Raw genomic sequence first — 14,823 nt, 5'->3', positions numbered from 1 at the left:
GCACACTCCTGAGATGCTGATCTGTCAATAAATCGTTATCTGTGTATTGAAGCCCTCCTTCAAACTTGGTTGTCTGAGGAGGATGTGATGTCGGGAATAGGATTAGAAGGATATATAATTTTCTGGAAGGCTAGAGATGTGAAAAGAGGTGGGGGAGTGCTGTTAATGACTGCAGAGGAATTATGTCTACAAAGTGTGGAAGTTGATCTGTCCATCTGCTTGATAGAGGGTATAGAGTGATTCACACTTTCACATTCCCCTGTACATGCTCTTTGCACCACTGAAGAACCCCTTGAGACAAACCAAGAGCTGAGACTTAAATTAAACAATGTGGTCAAAGCACAGCTAATTCTCAAACACCTTCTCGTAATACTTGAGTTGATATACCATCTAATCCCATAGCTGTATCACATCAACATTCTGTAACATCTTATGCAACTCCATTTCATCTGTCTCTATTTCCACATAAGCCACTGCCTCTTTTGCAATATCCCCACCTGGATGATATATTATGGCAGAGCAATCATTTAGCTACTTCATCTCCCAATATCCCAATTATTCTTCCATAAGCATTCTTCCTTTTACTAGCTATATACCAAAAGAGCTCTTTGGATGACTTTTGACTTGTATGCCTAATTTCCTCTTGCATGATTTTGCCTTCCTTATTGTACTGGTCATACTTCTGGCTTGTGCACTGTACTGCTCATTGTATGGATATTGATCACCTTTCTCTTTGAACTCCCTCTTTTTGTAGTTGCTGCTTAATGATGCTATTCATGCATTTAACTCCCACTTGATTTATCCTCCTAGCTGTAATAATAGAAGAGTCTGCTATTATTTCTTTTACCAACTCCCATACACTATCAACATCCAACCCTTGTAGTTTCTCTTGCCATAACATTGCAACAAATAGTGTCCTGACGGTCTTACTTACCAGTGATTCCACATTTACTTTTAATTGAAAATTCCACACATTTACCCACCTCCCAGGACTAGAGTTATAAAAAAATTTCTTGATGCAATTACTGGATCTTGCACTCCCAAAACCCTGATACCTTTCATCACATGCTGCCTCAGGTAATTATTCCTTAGTAACTTCATAAATTCCATTTCCTTCTTCCGAGTCCTTTTCTCCTTTCAATCTACATTCTCATAGTCGAAGTCTCCCTTAATAATTACTCTCCCTTCAATCGTTAAGCTTATTTGACAACGTGTACCATCCATATCATTGCCTGTATTCTTCCCCCTCTCCCCGGTCTAACCCTGTGTTTTGTCCTTTTGGCCTCTATCTCATACCAGATAGCCTCAAATGCACTACTTTCACTGACCTCCAGGTGAATTCCTACTCTCCATTTGGCTGCAGTTCATCAACAATGCCCTTTTCCTCCATCAAAAATACTATACCCTTTACATTATATCTCACAAATTATATCACCTTCTGTTAACCATATCTCGCCAATTCCCATATCTTTTGGCCAAGCAGAACTAACCAATCAAGAGCTGACTTATGATATTCCTGCACTTGCTTGTTCATGAGTATCTGCAGACTCACTCATCAGCTATACCCCCCCTCCCAATAGCTATAGTTTTCCTGATTTTGCAACTCCAATCTGACTTCATTCAACAACACTTTTCCAGACTCCAAACACAAAATATGCTGAGTGCAAACCATCCACCTTTTGTAAATCCTTTCGTCCATCAAACTCATTCCTAACATCCACAAACTCCACATCATTCCTGCTGCATAACCTATGCATTATTGCATTTGCAATCAACAGGCTCACTATCTTAACTCTTTATTTCTCTCATTTGATACTTTCATTAATTCTTTTATGTTCTCTCTCATATGCTACTATTCTTTTGATCGTTAATTTTTACACTCTCTCTCAATCCTATCATCATACATGTTTTCACACATATACCCAATTGTCTATTGCTTCAATCTCTTTACTTGACCCACACTTCTGACACACATTCATAACACTTTCAACTCACACTCTCTCAGCACTATCACTTTCGAAATAAAATCCATTCACTTTAAGTAAAAGCATACATTTTGCAGGCATTGAATTCATGAAACCCCCTCAGGCTGAATTCCTTGAGCAAGGATGTTATGGTGGTGTAAACTTATATTAATCAAAATTAAATGTTTAAGACAGACCATAGTTTATATTTCAATTAAAAAGTATATTTCAAAATAAATTAACTAAAAAGCACATAAAGTGTTTAATATGCAGGCAACTCTCATTATATATAGCAAACACCATTTTAACAACCTCACTCCCAATATCAAACATATTCCTGTGGCCCCTATGGGTTTGCTATTGTGCCAGTTGACTGTAAATGCTGCCCCCCCTCCCCCCTTTTATAATACAATCACAGATTTGCTGCTTTATAGATACAAGTGACTATTATGAACTATGTGTGTGTTATTCCTCATTTGGCAGGATCATAATGATCTGAAGTGAACTTTCAAAATTACCTTGAGAATAGGCACTGATGATATGAAGCTGGGTAAACCAAAATGAGGCTGTAAAAGTAAGAAATGAAATCTCAGGAAATCAAGACAACCAAAGGCAGTGTTATCTAAGTCAGTAAAAATTATAAGAGTAATTTAGAGAATGGAAGGAACCAGCATCATGTAACATATATTATATGTGCACATACAAATTACATTCATGTAGCCACACAAAAGAAAGGATGCCCAAGTTTATTAATAAATTTGGACATAGCTTTTGAGTCCAGCTTATGAAGTGAACAATTTGCAAAATAGTGCCGTGTTTTAAATGCTTGGAAAGCTCTCTGAAAACCAACAAACACAGAAACTTTTACTGGGGATGATGCACATCTCTATATCATATAAATGGCAGCTTTAACCTCTGAGAAATTAGACTTAAAAAATTTCCTGCTGGTGCATACATCAATCTGCTCCCAAAAATAGTATTTTGGTCTTTGGCTAATTCTGCTAACATTCAAATTTCATGAACTCTACATTTTAAGGAAAACAGATGCTATCAATTTGCAAAAAGATTGGTGAAGTGGATACAATGATTGTGTAACACTGTATTTCAGCGTACAGTAGAGCACAGCACAGTACCAAACTTATATATCTTATCTGAGCTAGCAGACAACTGAATAGTTAAAATATATATGAAAAATAATACAAGAATGTCCTTAAACGTGTAGAAAGAGCTAAGAGTTTAACAAACTATGTTTTGAGGTTAACTAAAGGGCAAAAAAATGGACAAAACAGTGATAATTTACTATCTTTCCAAGAGTTAAAAATCAACATTACTTACAGTTTCATGATTATTTTCATTAAATGCAGCCAGGATTCATAAAATATGCAAAAATGTATATCTTTAAAGATTAGGTTTTCACTTGATTAAATAAATAATAAAAAAAATTTTTTTTTTAATAAAAACTCACTTTCCCAAGTTTGATGGCAGGGTTGTCAATCTATTTTCATCCACTCTCAATACAGTCATCTTTTTAAGATTGCCTAAAACATAAATTAATGCAAAAAACTTCTTGCATTTGCAAATTAAAAACATTAAATCAGAATAATTAAACATATTAATCAGAATAGAGAAATATTTCAAGTCACTACTGATCAGCTTTGGATAACAATAAAAGCCAGTTAAGAAGTTAATCTTCAGATTTTTGTAGCTTCTGTAGAAGTAATTCATTTAGCCACTCTTTTCCACTCTCTTTATTCTGTCATGTATAATATGAGTGGATAATGTATTATGTAAGTCTATGTAACAATGAGTAGCATTCTTCCCCTCTCCAATTCAAAACTGTTTCAAACATTTGGAATCATGGACTACAATATGCCATATGCATTGCAATTGTATGCCAGTCAAATTTAATGATCATCTCCAATAGCTGTTTCAAGCTGGACTCTGGAAAATCACAATCACAGATAGCCTATTCACCTCATCTTGGAAATGTTCTGGAAGTTGTGCATTTTTGGAAATTATGGAGACAACTACCGTGTTTGAATAAAAACTTTAGTTTACTATTACTAAAATTTTACAATTCGACGTTTCGACATTTATGTTAAGGTCATCTTCTGGAGCGTACAAATATACACAGGAAACAAGCTATACCACAATCATACTGGTTCGTTAAAGACACTGACTAACCCTACGAATCTTTAGCTTACCATAGCGATTGCAGCGCTTGTGGGTATCATTTCCATGGATGATCTGAATCCTTTCTTTTAGGCTTGCACGGTGATCCGAATGCATTTTTGGAAATTATGGAGACAACTACCGTGTTTGAATAAAAACTTTAGTTTACTATTACTAAAATTTTACAATTCGACGTTTCGACCTTTATGTTAAGGTCATCTTCTGGAGCGTACAAATATACACAGGAAACAAGCTATACCACAATCATACTGGTTCGTTAAAGACACTGACTAACCCTACGAATCTTTAGCTTACCATAGCGATTGCAGCGCTTGTGGGTATCATTTCCATGGATGATCTGAATCCTTTCTTTTAGGCTTGCACGGTGATCCGAATGCATTTTTGGAAATTATGGAGACAACTACCGTGTTTGAATAAAAACTTTAGTTTACTATTACTAAAATTTTACAATTCGACGTTTCGACCTTTATGTTAAGGTCATCTTCTGGAGCGTACAAATATACACAGGAAACAAGCTATACCACAATCATACTGGTTCGTTAAAGACAGGGTTAGTCAGTGTCTTTAACGAACCAGTATGATTGTGGTATAGCTTGTTTCCTGTGTATATTTGTACGCTCCAGAAGATGACCTTAACATAAAGGTCGAAACGTCGAATTGTAAAATTTTAGTAATAGTAAACTAAAGTTTTTATTCAAACACGGTAGTTGTCTCCATAATTTCCAAAAATGCATTCGGATCACCGTGCAAGCCTAAAAGAAAGTTCTGGAAGTTGTGATTTCTTTCTCTCTCCTGTTCTAAGAAAACAATCCCATATGTAACAGACCATAAAATAAATAGCACATAAACAATCCATAAGAGCTAAAGATAAAGAGGTAGGTAGAAACCTGTTCTTTTTAAATAGTTTCACAATGCAAAGCTTAATGAAGCCCAGATGAGGAAGACTGTTTAGGGAATAAAGGAAACAAAACTGATGCAATAGGTTTACAGATGGTTAGCCAAATGGACAGTGTCTCTGTGCTCCAAACAATGGATTGGGAGTTCAAATCCCACTAAGGCTATTATGGGTATTAATGAATGTCTTCAGATAGGAGGTAAATTTCGGTGACTGGTAGGATACCACTATCTGCTTTGGAGGCCTGAAGTAGCTTGAAAAGTTCTGTTTGTCATATAGATAAGTTTTCAAATTATGCATGATATATTTTTATAAAATAAAAAAAAATGAACAAAAACTCTTAGCCAACTAAGAGTGCCAATGTACTAAACCAGAGGTGGCACGCCCGCGAATTTTGCTGGCACATCAACGATTTACATGTGATATCCTTTTATACGCTTATAAATTATTCAGCCATTTTTTTTTAATTGTTACAATATACAAGTTAAATTTTGTTTTACAGGAGAGAGCAACTATGAAGACATGAATTTGATCAGTGCGGTATTAACAAAAGATCATGCGACCCAAAGACAAATGGAACCGACATATTTTGAGTTGAAATGCTAATTCTCTTCAACCGAATTCCATAACATCTGCAACTATCATAACAACATTCACTATATATTTCATAGTTTTAAGATATTCATGACGGGGTGTCATTTATCGTTCCGACAGAACTTCTCATTACCGGCGGGCTCAACCCACACAAAGTTTCAACCCATGATGGGTTTTTATTGCCTTGTTTGCATTTGAGCTGGAAGGGGAACTCACACAAGCATTATATGGCATGTTTCAATTCATGGTAGAATTTTATTTGAAGTTAGCCTCTGTGATCTGTCATAATGACATCGAGAATTTCAAATGCAATCAAACAAACACTTATTTCATGTAATTGAAAAAATTGGACAATAGTTTTAGTTAGATACTGTGTTTCCAGTGTTATGGTTTTGCTTGCTATACAGCATAGTTTCTGTGAGAGGGGTACATTTGATTCAAATGTGCCCCGTTTTTATTCCAGCTGTCTCTAATTGCACTATTTGTTAAGAAATATATTACACAGACTGCAAAAGCCTCTGTACCTTGTTCAGGGATACAATAAAACTATTTTTTTTCTTCTTGCATCTACAGTGTATAATGGCTGTTGGGAGGGCGTGTTGTTTTTTGTGTGGGAGGTATATATGCAAAACCTTTTAATGTATTTTTTCGTAAAGTGAAATCAGGGGTGCCAGTTATACGCGAGGGCAAGTTATATTCGACGGTAAGCGTTCGCCAACAAGTCAACATCCTTCTGCTGCTTCCCCTGTTCTGCTGTCTTCTATGGTGAGTTACAATGCATAAATATTTTTCTCACTACTGCTTTTTTTTTTTTTTTCCAAACCAACATCATTAAAATCAATTTAATAATACAATAATCAATTTTAATACTGAATAATATTTGAAATTTTTGATGATCAGAATGGGATATGTCAATGAAACTTACCAGAAGTTAATTTAATGATGTTGGCCTGAGGAAACTACAATAATGTAGCATTAATTCTGTGATTGATAACTAATTTAAATGCGTACTTTTATATTTGTCGACATGCTACACCGTATACATTAAGTGTATTAATACTCTTTATGATTATGCCATAATTAATTATTAATACTTATTTACTAAAATAAATAGCCAAAAGGCTTCACATCGGCAATACAAAATTATATAAATTAAGTGAATATTAAATCCAACATTATTTCAAAGCCGACTACAGAAACTATAGATGTTTCTTGTGAAATTTGACCAGAGATCTTACGAGAATACACTCGCTGCAATACTACGAGTTGCCTTAGCCGCTAGAGCAGGGGTTGGGAACCTTTTTGAACCAAAGAGCCATTCCACCAAAAAAATTAATTAAAACAAAATTTTGGGAGCTGCAACTTCCTTTTAGTGATGGGGAATATATAAAAGAAGCATGGCTAAAATGTACACCAGTTCTCTTTGAAGATTTTGAAAACAAGGAAAAATTATTCAAAGAATAAAAGATATGCCTTTGGCTAGAAACACGGTGAAAGATAGAATCATAGAAATGGCTAAAAATATAACTCATCAGCAAAAAACATATATAAAATTTTTTGGTTTAATTTCTCTTTGTCTTGATGAGAGTACTGATATAACTGGATCAGCTTGTTTAGCAATTTTTATTCATTATTGTGTTGGAATAACATCAAAGAAGAACTGATAATTTAACATCATTAGAAACAACAAAAAAAGGAATAGATATTTGCAACACAGTTGTAAATGCACTTGCTGAAAGAGATATAGATCCCTCTAAAATTGTATCAGTAACTACAGATGGTGCTCGCAGTATGACTGGAGAGGAAAATGGGTTCGTCAATTTATTTACCAAATATATTGGACATTTTCAGTTCTGGGTTTTCATGGTATTATACATCAGCAGGTTTTATGTGCAAAGGCTAGTTTAAGCCACTGGAAGATATTATGAGCATTGTAACAAAATGCACAACAGCGTCCGATGGTTAAGTCATGGGAAAGTTCTTCAAAGATTTGTTGAGTGTTTAGATGAAGTCAGACTTTTTTTACATAATGAAAAAATCATTGAAAAATACAATCAATTAATGAACGTCGAATGGCTTTCGAAAGTAATGTTTTTTACTGATTTGTGTTTACATTTAAATGAATTAAATGTTAAACTGCAAGGTGTTAACAAAACAATTATTGTCATGTTTGATTTAATCAAAGCATTCGAAGCTAAATTACCAATATTTAATTGTGATCATTTCCAATACCTTCCGATATTTTCCAAACACAAAAAAGTCTTTGCAGATCTAGAATCCCATGAAAAAACAGATCAAGTTAAACTGACAAAAGTTTTCTACAGTTATTCAGTCGATCATCAACGAATTTTCTTCAAGATTTACGCAGTTCAGGCAATTTGCAGAGACATCAAAATTTATTTTGCATCCGGACTCAATTTGGAGATTTTCGAGTGGCTGAATTTGGAAGAGATAGAAATGCAACTAATCAATTTTCAATCTAGTTCTATATGGAAACAAAAGTTTGTCGATTTGAGAAATGACTTGGAAATAATGGAAAATGATAGATTATTGGGGCAATTAAAAAGAATGCAGAAGAGGAAATATTGAGAACTTGGAATGCCATTCCTGAAACGTTTTGTTGTTTAAAAAAACTAGCGATGGCTATATTATCAATTTTCTCCTCTACATATGCTTGTGAGTCATTATTTTTTTAAATGAATTTTATAAAAGACAGTTTAAGAAATAGAATGACTGATGAATCTAGTTCCGCGTTTGGCATCTAATGTACAACAGCAAAAATCTCATTAATAAATTGATATATTGATATTGATAAATTAATAAATTGATAATAGGTTAATAATGATTTGTATACGACAATGCGTATGTCAAATTATGTGTTCATTATTATGAAATTCTATATTAATTTTTAAACTTGTCTCAATAAAATTCTGCAATTAATTTTGTATTAATTAAAGTTAATTAATTAATTAGTGTTGTATTAATTAGTTGCTGACATGTCAGCAACTTGATTTGTAAACTTTTGGCATGCGGATATAAAAAGGTTCACCACCACTGCACTAGACTGACAACCTCTGGTGGATAAGTAAGCTCGGGTAGCAAGTTGACCAAGCAGTCCTTTAGATTCTTCAAATGGCATGAAATAATCAATCAGAGAAGTGATTATAGAAGTTCTTGAATCTTGGAATATTTAATCATCTAGATTTTTGTAGTATTCAAGAAACGGCATTCATTAATTTCAGCTAAAGAACAAAAAAATTATAGTCTTCCTGGCTCCCATCATAACACTAAGAGAATTGTCATTAATATTCAGGCCGGTCTCATATGGAGATAAGAGCCTCCCTCCTGTAAACACTCCTGCAAATTTTAAATTCTCTTTTATTTTCTTCCCAATATGTAGCTTCTCCATCCAATATAAGTAAATGAAATTTCAGCTATTTCCTCCATTAGGAGTATCAAACAATATAGCTATAACAAAGGTCATAAAGGATGAAAGACTCCATAGCTTAGTTGGTATAGACAAGCCTTTTGGTTGGAAAGAACCAGGTTTAAATCCTGCCTATGATGTGATGAACCTTTATTAGGTCTTTTCAATTGAATAGCGAGTTTTTTCCTCTTAGAAACTCGGGTTTATCATCCCTCAGAACAGGCAAACCGGCCCCATGAACAAACAGTTCTGCAAACATAAAATGTTACCCCTAGAGAGATGTAACAGAGGAATGGAAAGTTAGCTTCATTAAATTGCCTAAAGCACCTAATCAGGGGACTTAACTCGCCTTGGATAGATGAGAAATGGATGGGTGGATAAAGGATTTGCTGTGGTTATACAGGAAAAATAACTAATTACTTCAGGAAACATAACATCTTACTGTGTGATCATTCTATATACTGATGTATCTACAGAGACTGCACAGAAATAAAGTAAAACTTTTAAAGGGAGTACAGTTTTAGGACAAAAAAACACAATAAGATTAAAGTTTATCATGTCGGAACTAGACTTCCAAAAACTGAACATTCCTTTGAGAGGACAGCGGATTCCATTATCCTACTTTCAAATTGGCAAAACTTTCATTTTTTTTTTTTTTCATTTTTTCGATATTCTCTGATATGTTAAAAATTCAGATTGCACATTACTGTACACACTAGCATATAAGACGATGGGGGCATATAAATAATTCCCCCCAAAAAAATCTCTTTCAAAATTACTAATTATATGAAGAGCCAAAGGCTTCAATTCAATCTTTCAAAATGTTTATTTTGTGCTATACTCGCCATTTTAGATGACCACAAATTTTACGCTTACTGCCAACAGCTTCTTACAAATTACATTAACATAGCATAGGCACAGCAGTAGTCACCTAACGCTTCACTGAATTCATGAATGATGTCTTTCTGTACAACAAGATTAGTAAAACTATTTACCAGTCTTTGGTTTAATATATTGTAATTCATGTGAGTAACACTAAGGTTTTATTAGGATTGAAATAAAAAAACATGCATACCTGCTCTACTGAATCATCATCATCATCATGCCTATCAAGGATTTGGGCCTAGCGTGGCCTGTTCTGGCCTTAGAAGTCATCGTTGAATCTTTTAAGAGGACGTCCTGATTTTCTTTTTCCTAATGGCTTGTTTTGGTAATCTTTCTATTTTGATTCTTTGAAAGTGTTCCATCCATTTATGTTTATATTTTAAAATTTTTTCTATTACTGATTCTTGGTTTAATTCTTTCATAATTTCTTCGTTTCTTTTGTGATCAAATAGAGTATATCTTGCAGTTTTTCTGATAAACTTCATTTCTGATGTTATTAATCTTTGTTTGTCTTTTTGTTTTACTGTCCAGATTTCACTTCCATACAATAAGACTGGAAGGGCTAATGTATTGTATACTTTAAGTCTGGTTTGTTTTTGAACTAGGTTTGGTTTAAATATAGAGTTAATTACACCTGTTATTTTTAAATATTTTGCAATTTTTACGTTTATATCTTTTTCATTTTCATATGTGATCCTACATTCTAGGTAGTTAAATTAATTCACCTGTTCTAAGATCTTGTTATCTATTACTATTATTAGTCTTATTATTCGTGACACCTCCAAGGAGTCCGAAGACTCATCGTGGGAGGACACCTATTGTGCAACTCTCCGTTTCCACCACAATTATCAATCATCCACATCAGCCCCATCCAACGCCCACCACTACAGCTAGTATTTTTTGTCTGTAAATTGTGTGTGTTCTGAAGGGCCGATTTGTCTGTATGCGGGATGAAAAACCGATTTTCCGGGAGAAAAAACCCTGCTACCTCCATATGAGATCGGCTAACTCAACTATCTTAGTTCTTGCTGGATCTTGTCCTTTAAAGGCCATAGTTTTTGATTTACTGAATATATGCTCTACTGAATATATTTATTAAATAAAACTATTTATATATAAAATATATTAATATGCTAAATATCAGTATATTAATATGCTTAAAGCTTATTAGAATGCAGTATATGCATCTCTAACATAACACTGCTATACAGTATGCTACTATAGTAACTAGACGATCATAAGATGTTTTCCAGTGCCGAATTCAAAGGTTCGGATTTTATATCCAGAGTATAAGATGACCCTGATCGCAGCAATTTTTTTTTAACTTCAAATATAGTCTTATAGACCAAATATTAATGTTGTTTTACACTTGACAAATATCTCTCTTAGATAAACTGGAATTATTGCAAAAATAATTGTCCTCAAATATGACTGATTTCTTTATCAATGCAGGACAAACAAAATGACCAAACTGCAATGTATTTGCTAACTCTACTACCTTAATCAACTACTATCTAGAACATTTAAAAGTGCTTGAAAACCTTCTCCTCCAAACCGTCTGTGAGTAATATGTATGCTGACAACATTTTTGCAGTTTGGAACGCTTCTTTATCTGAGCTTGATGCTTTTCTCCATAAAATTCATTCAGTTCACCCAAGAAATAAATTTATTCTTGAAATAGAAAAACAATTAGAACCTTCTATTCCTGGACATTCCATCCAAAGGCAATATAGCAGTTATCTTCAGTTTTCAATCTAATGAAAGAAAACAATACAAGGAGGCACTAATGCTTTTGTCTCATTATCCTAGAACTCAAAAGACAGGCATTATGAATGTGTTACTATATTCTACTCCCACCTTGTGCTCCATATATTTTTTTCTGAAAACATAACTGTTCTTCTATTATTATTATTTGGGGCCTCCATGAATTCCTAAGACTCATCATTGGAGATCCATCTTAAACAACAGAAAGTTCTACCATGTCTTAAACTCATTCACTGTGCATTTACTACTCATAAGGAAACATCCCATGGTTCAACCATCCTCCATACAAAAAGGCCACTGCTCATCCTCTTACCACTTCTATTTGTAACTTTCAGGAAAGCCCTCCCCTTGTCCCCTCTTGGTATATCATACAAAACAACTCGCCACCGTCAATCCTGTAACTATCCCTCAACAGTTTAAATATCTCAATCATATCACCTCTACTATCAATCAAATTTGCAGTCAGCATATCCTCAGTCTACATTCATAGTCTATATTCATAGAAATGAACTGTACATAGCTAACAATGTACAGTCCTGATATCATTTTTGTTATCAACCTTCGCACCCTCTCCAAGGTTAATTCATCCTCTTCAAATCCTGGTAACTAAATCTGAGTGCTATAATCCAGGTGTGGTATGATCAGGGCTTTATACAATGGAACCACATCTTCTCTCTCTCTCTGCTGGTCAGCATCCTAATTAGATCTTTACTGCAATTTTATTAGAACTATTAATTTTATTAGAGTTACTTTCATCTCTAATGGTTATGACTCTGAAATAAATAGTAGAAATAATTGTACTAAATCAGGTCTTGCCAATTATGTCATTTCTAGACACAGTATTCAACTGAAAAAAAAAAAAAAACACAAAGTAATACATCAAAGCCAATTTTTTATTTTATTATTTGTTTATTTTTTTATATTAGAAAGATTGCATAGAGAAAGCTGTGAAACTCATATTTGTCAACCAAACTTAAATAGACGTGACTTCCAAAAATTGTCCCAATTTTGCAAAGTGATTCTATTTAATCTGGTATGGAATATACACTATCACTCATGATCATGTTTAATGCAGGGAAAAAAAACCCATCTAGATATATAATGACTAACTAAACTTGTTTAGCTAATAAATTATTCGTCATACAAAAAATCAGATACCCTCATCTGTTCACCAGCAGATCATCCTCTAGGCTAGTTTTGTCCAATGAACAGCCTGCAAAAATTTTTATACAGCCTGGGTGCAAAGTGAATTAAAATGGAGACAAATAGAGACTGTTGAAATTACAAAGCCACATGGTGGTGTTGTGAATTCTGTTCCTTTTATCTACATTCTGTGCATGTCATGGTACTGACCGTACAGGAATACAAGCATCGAGGTCAGCTGTATCAAATATGCATGCAGCCCAGAGCAGATACATGTATGCAATATAGTTTATTTCATAAACTATATTTAAGGCAGTGACCCTTCCCTTTTGTACATGTATAATACATAGCATTATACATGCAAATTTTTGTCAGTCTATTGAAAGTCAGGATTTAATATTAAAACCTGGTAGAGCATTCATAACTAATGATACAAAAAATATGACTAGTAAAAAAATGTTTTACCATATGGGTAGAATAACTAAAAAATTGGACATCAGAGCTGAATCCCCAAATAGAATTCAATGCATAGTGCATTAAGAAAAGCTCTCTATGGGAAAGTGATGGATCTCCAACATGTAATGAATGTGATTATTTCAACTGAAAATTTTGTAAAATCATAAGGCCTTATAATCACTGATGTTTCAACAGTTTCTTTCAGAAATTGAAGCTGAATACAAAGATGTAATTTTAGATAGTGCAGTAGACAGGTTAGTTGTGGCAAAGCATTATACTGCTTCTTTAACTGCATCAAAAAAATTGTTGATATAAGTGAGACATGGTTGTAAGATGACATTCTGACAGGAATAGAGATGGAGGGATACGCAGCCATTCAAGAAGACAGACAAGGCAAAAAGTAAGGAGGAGGAGTGCTATCGATGAAATACTGACAGTGGTTTGGAAGTGGACATGGAGAGTATGAAATGTTCAGTAGAGTGTTACTGTAGACCTGGTATTGTGGAAGGCATTGAGAAGGAAATGTTTAGCTAAATTGGTCTGGCTAATAAGAAAATGGGATGATCATTATGGGTGATTTCAATTACATTAATATAGACTGTAAACTTGAAAGAGCAAATTTTTCTGATGATGAAGAGACACCATCAGAAATCAAAGAGAATGAATTTCTTGAGTTTTTAAGGGATAACCTTAAATAGTAAGCAACAGAGGCCACACATGAATCAAAGGTCTTGGATTTGATTATCTAATCAGAAAATGTAAATGAAGTGTCACAATTCCTCAAGTTGGTGAACGTAACCATGAATTGATCACTTGGATGGTGGCCAGCTATATGAGGACTTTTGTGAGAAAGGGTTTACATGGACCTATAATGCAGCTGATTATGACTAACTCAGGAAGTGGTTTGCAGTGACATCATGGAGTGAAGAATTGCATGGGAGGGAAATCATGCTGCTTAGTCTCTACTCAGGAAGTAATTGGCAGAGGCAATGAATGAGTCTATTCCAAAGGTCATGAATTAAATAAGGTAGGGTGTGTAAAATAGATGACTGAAGAGGTGAAGCATGCAATCAGGAAGACTCGTGAATGTGGCACAAAATGAATGGAGATGATCAGTTACATGAGGAGTACAAAGAGTAAGCAAGGAAGACTCGCTTGGTAAGATTAGCAAAAGCGCTGTATGAGCACAACAATTAGCAAATGAGGCTAAAAGGAATCATAGGGAGTTTTTTTTATATGTGACTAGTAGAAAGAAGAACGATTATGGGAGAACTATGTTGATCAGCAATAATGGGAGAATGATAAACTCTGAGGAGGATATAGTAAAGTTGTTTGATGAGCAGATCATTAAAGTATTCCACCCTCGTGATTGCAACATAATGTAGAACATCAGAGCAATGGGAAGCGGTGAGGAAGCAGTGAGCAGGAAGTATATGAGGAATTGCATGAACTTGGTGCCAACAAAGCCATGTGACTTAATGGTATATCACTGCATGTCTTGA

General features: G+C 34.3%; 1 protein-coding gene across 3 annotated transcripts in view; it reads right to left on the bottom strand.

The window, feature by feature from the left end:
* Window positions 1-14,823, bottom strand: part of LOC150097438 (uncharacterized) — an 857,342-nt gene that overhangs the window by 491,380 nt on the left and 351,139 nt on the right. For all 3 annotated transcript variants that reach the window (XM_090406999.1, XM_090407000.1, XM_090407001.1), the window contains exon 9: window positions 3,430-3,502. In XM_090406999.1, the coding sequence (XP_090263125.1) occupies window positions 3,430-3,502 (73 nt within the window). The remainder of the gene's footprint in view (window positions 1-3,429; window positions 3,503-14,823) is intronic.

This window comes from Typopeltis vanoorti, chromosome 17 (assembly GCF_054136105.1).
Source record: "Typopeltis vanoorti isolate ZY-2024b chromosome 17, IOZ_Tvanoo_1.0, whole genome shotgun sequence".
Classification (NCBI taxonomy): Eukaryota; Metazoa; Arthropoda; class Arachnida; order Uropygi; family Thelyphonidae; genus Typopeltis; species Typopeltis vanoorti.
The sequence above is the reverse complement of the archived record's forward strand: the minus strand, read 5'-3'. Positions and strand labels throughout refer to the sequence as shown.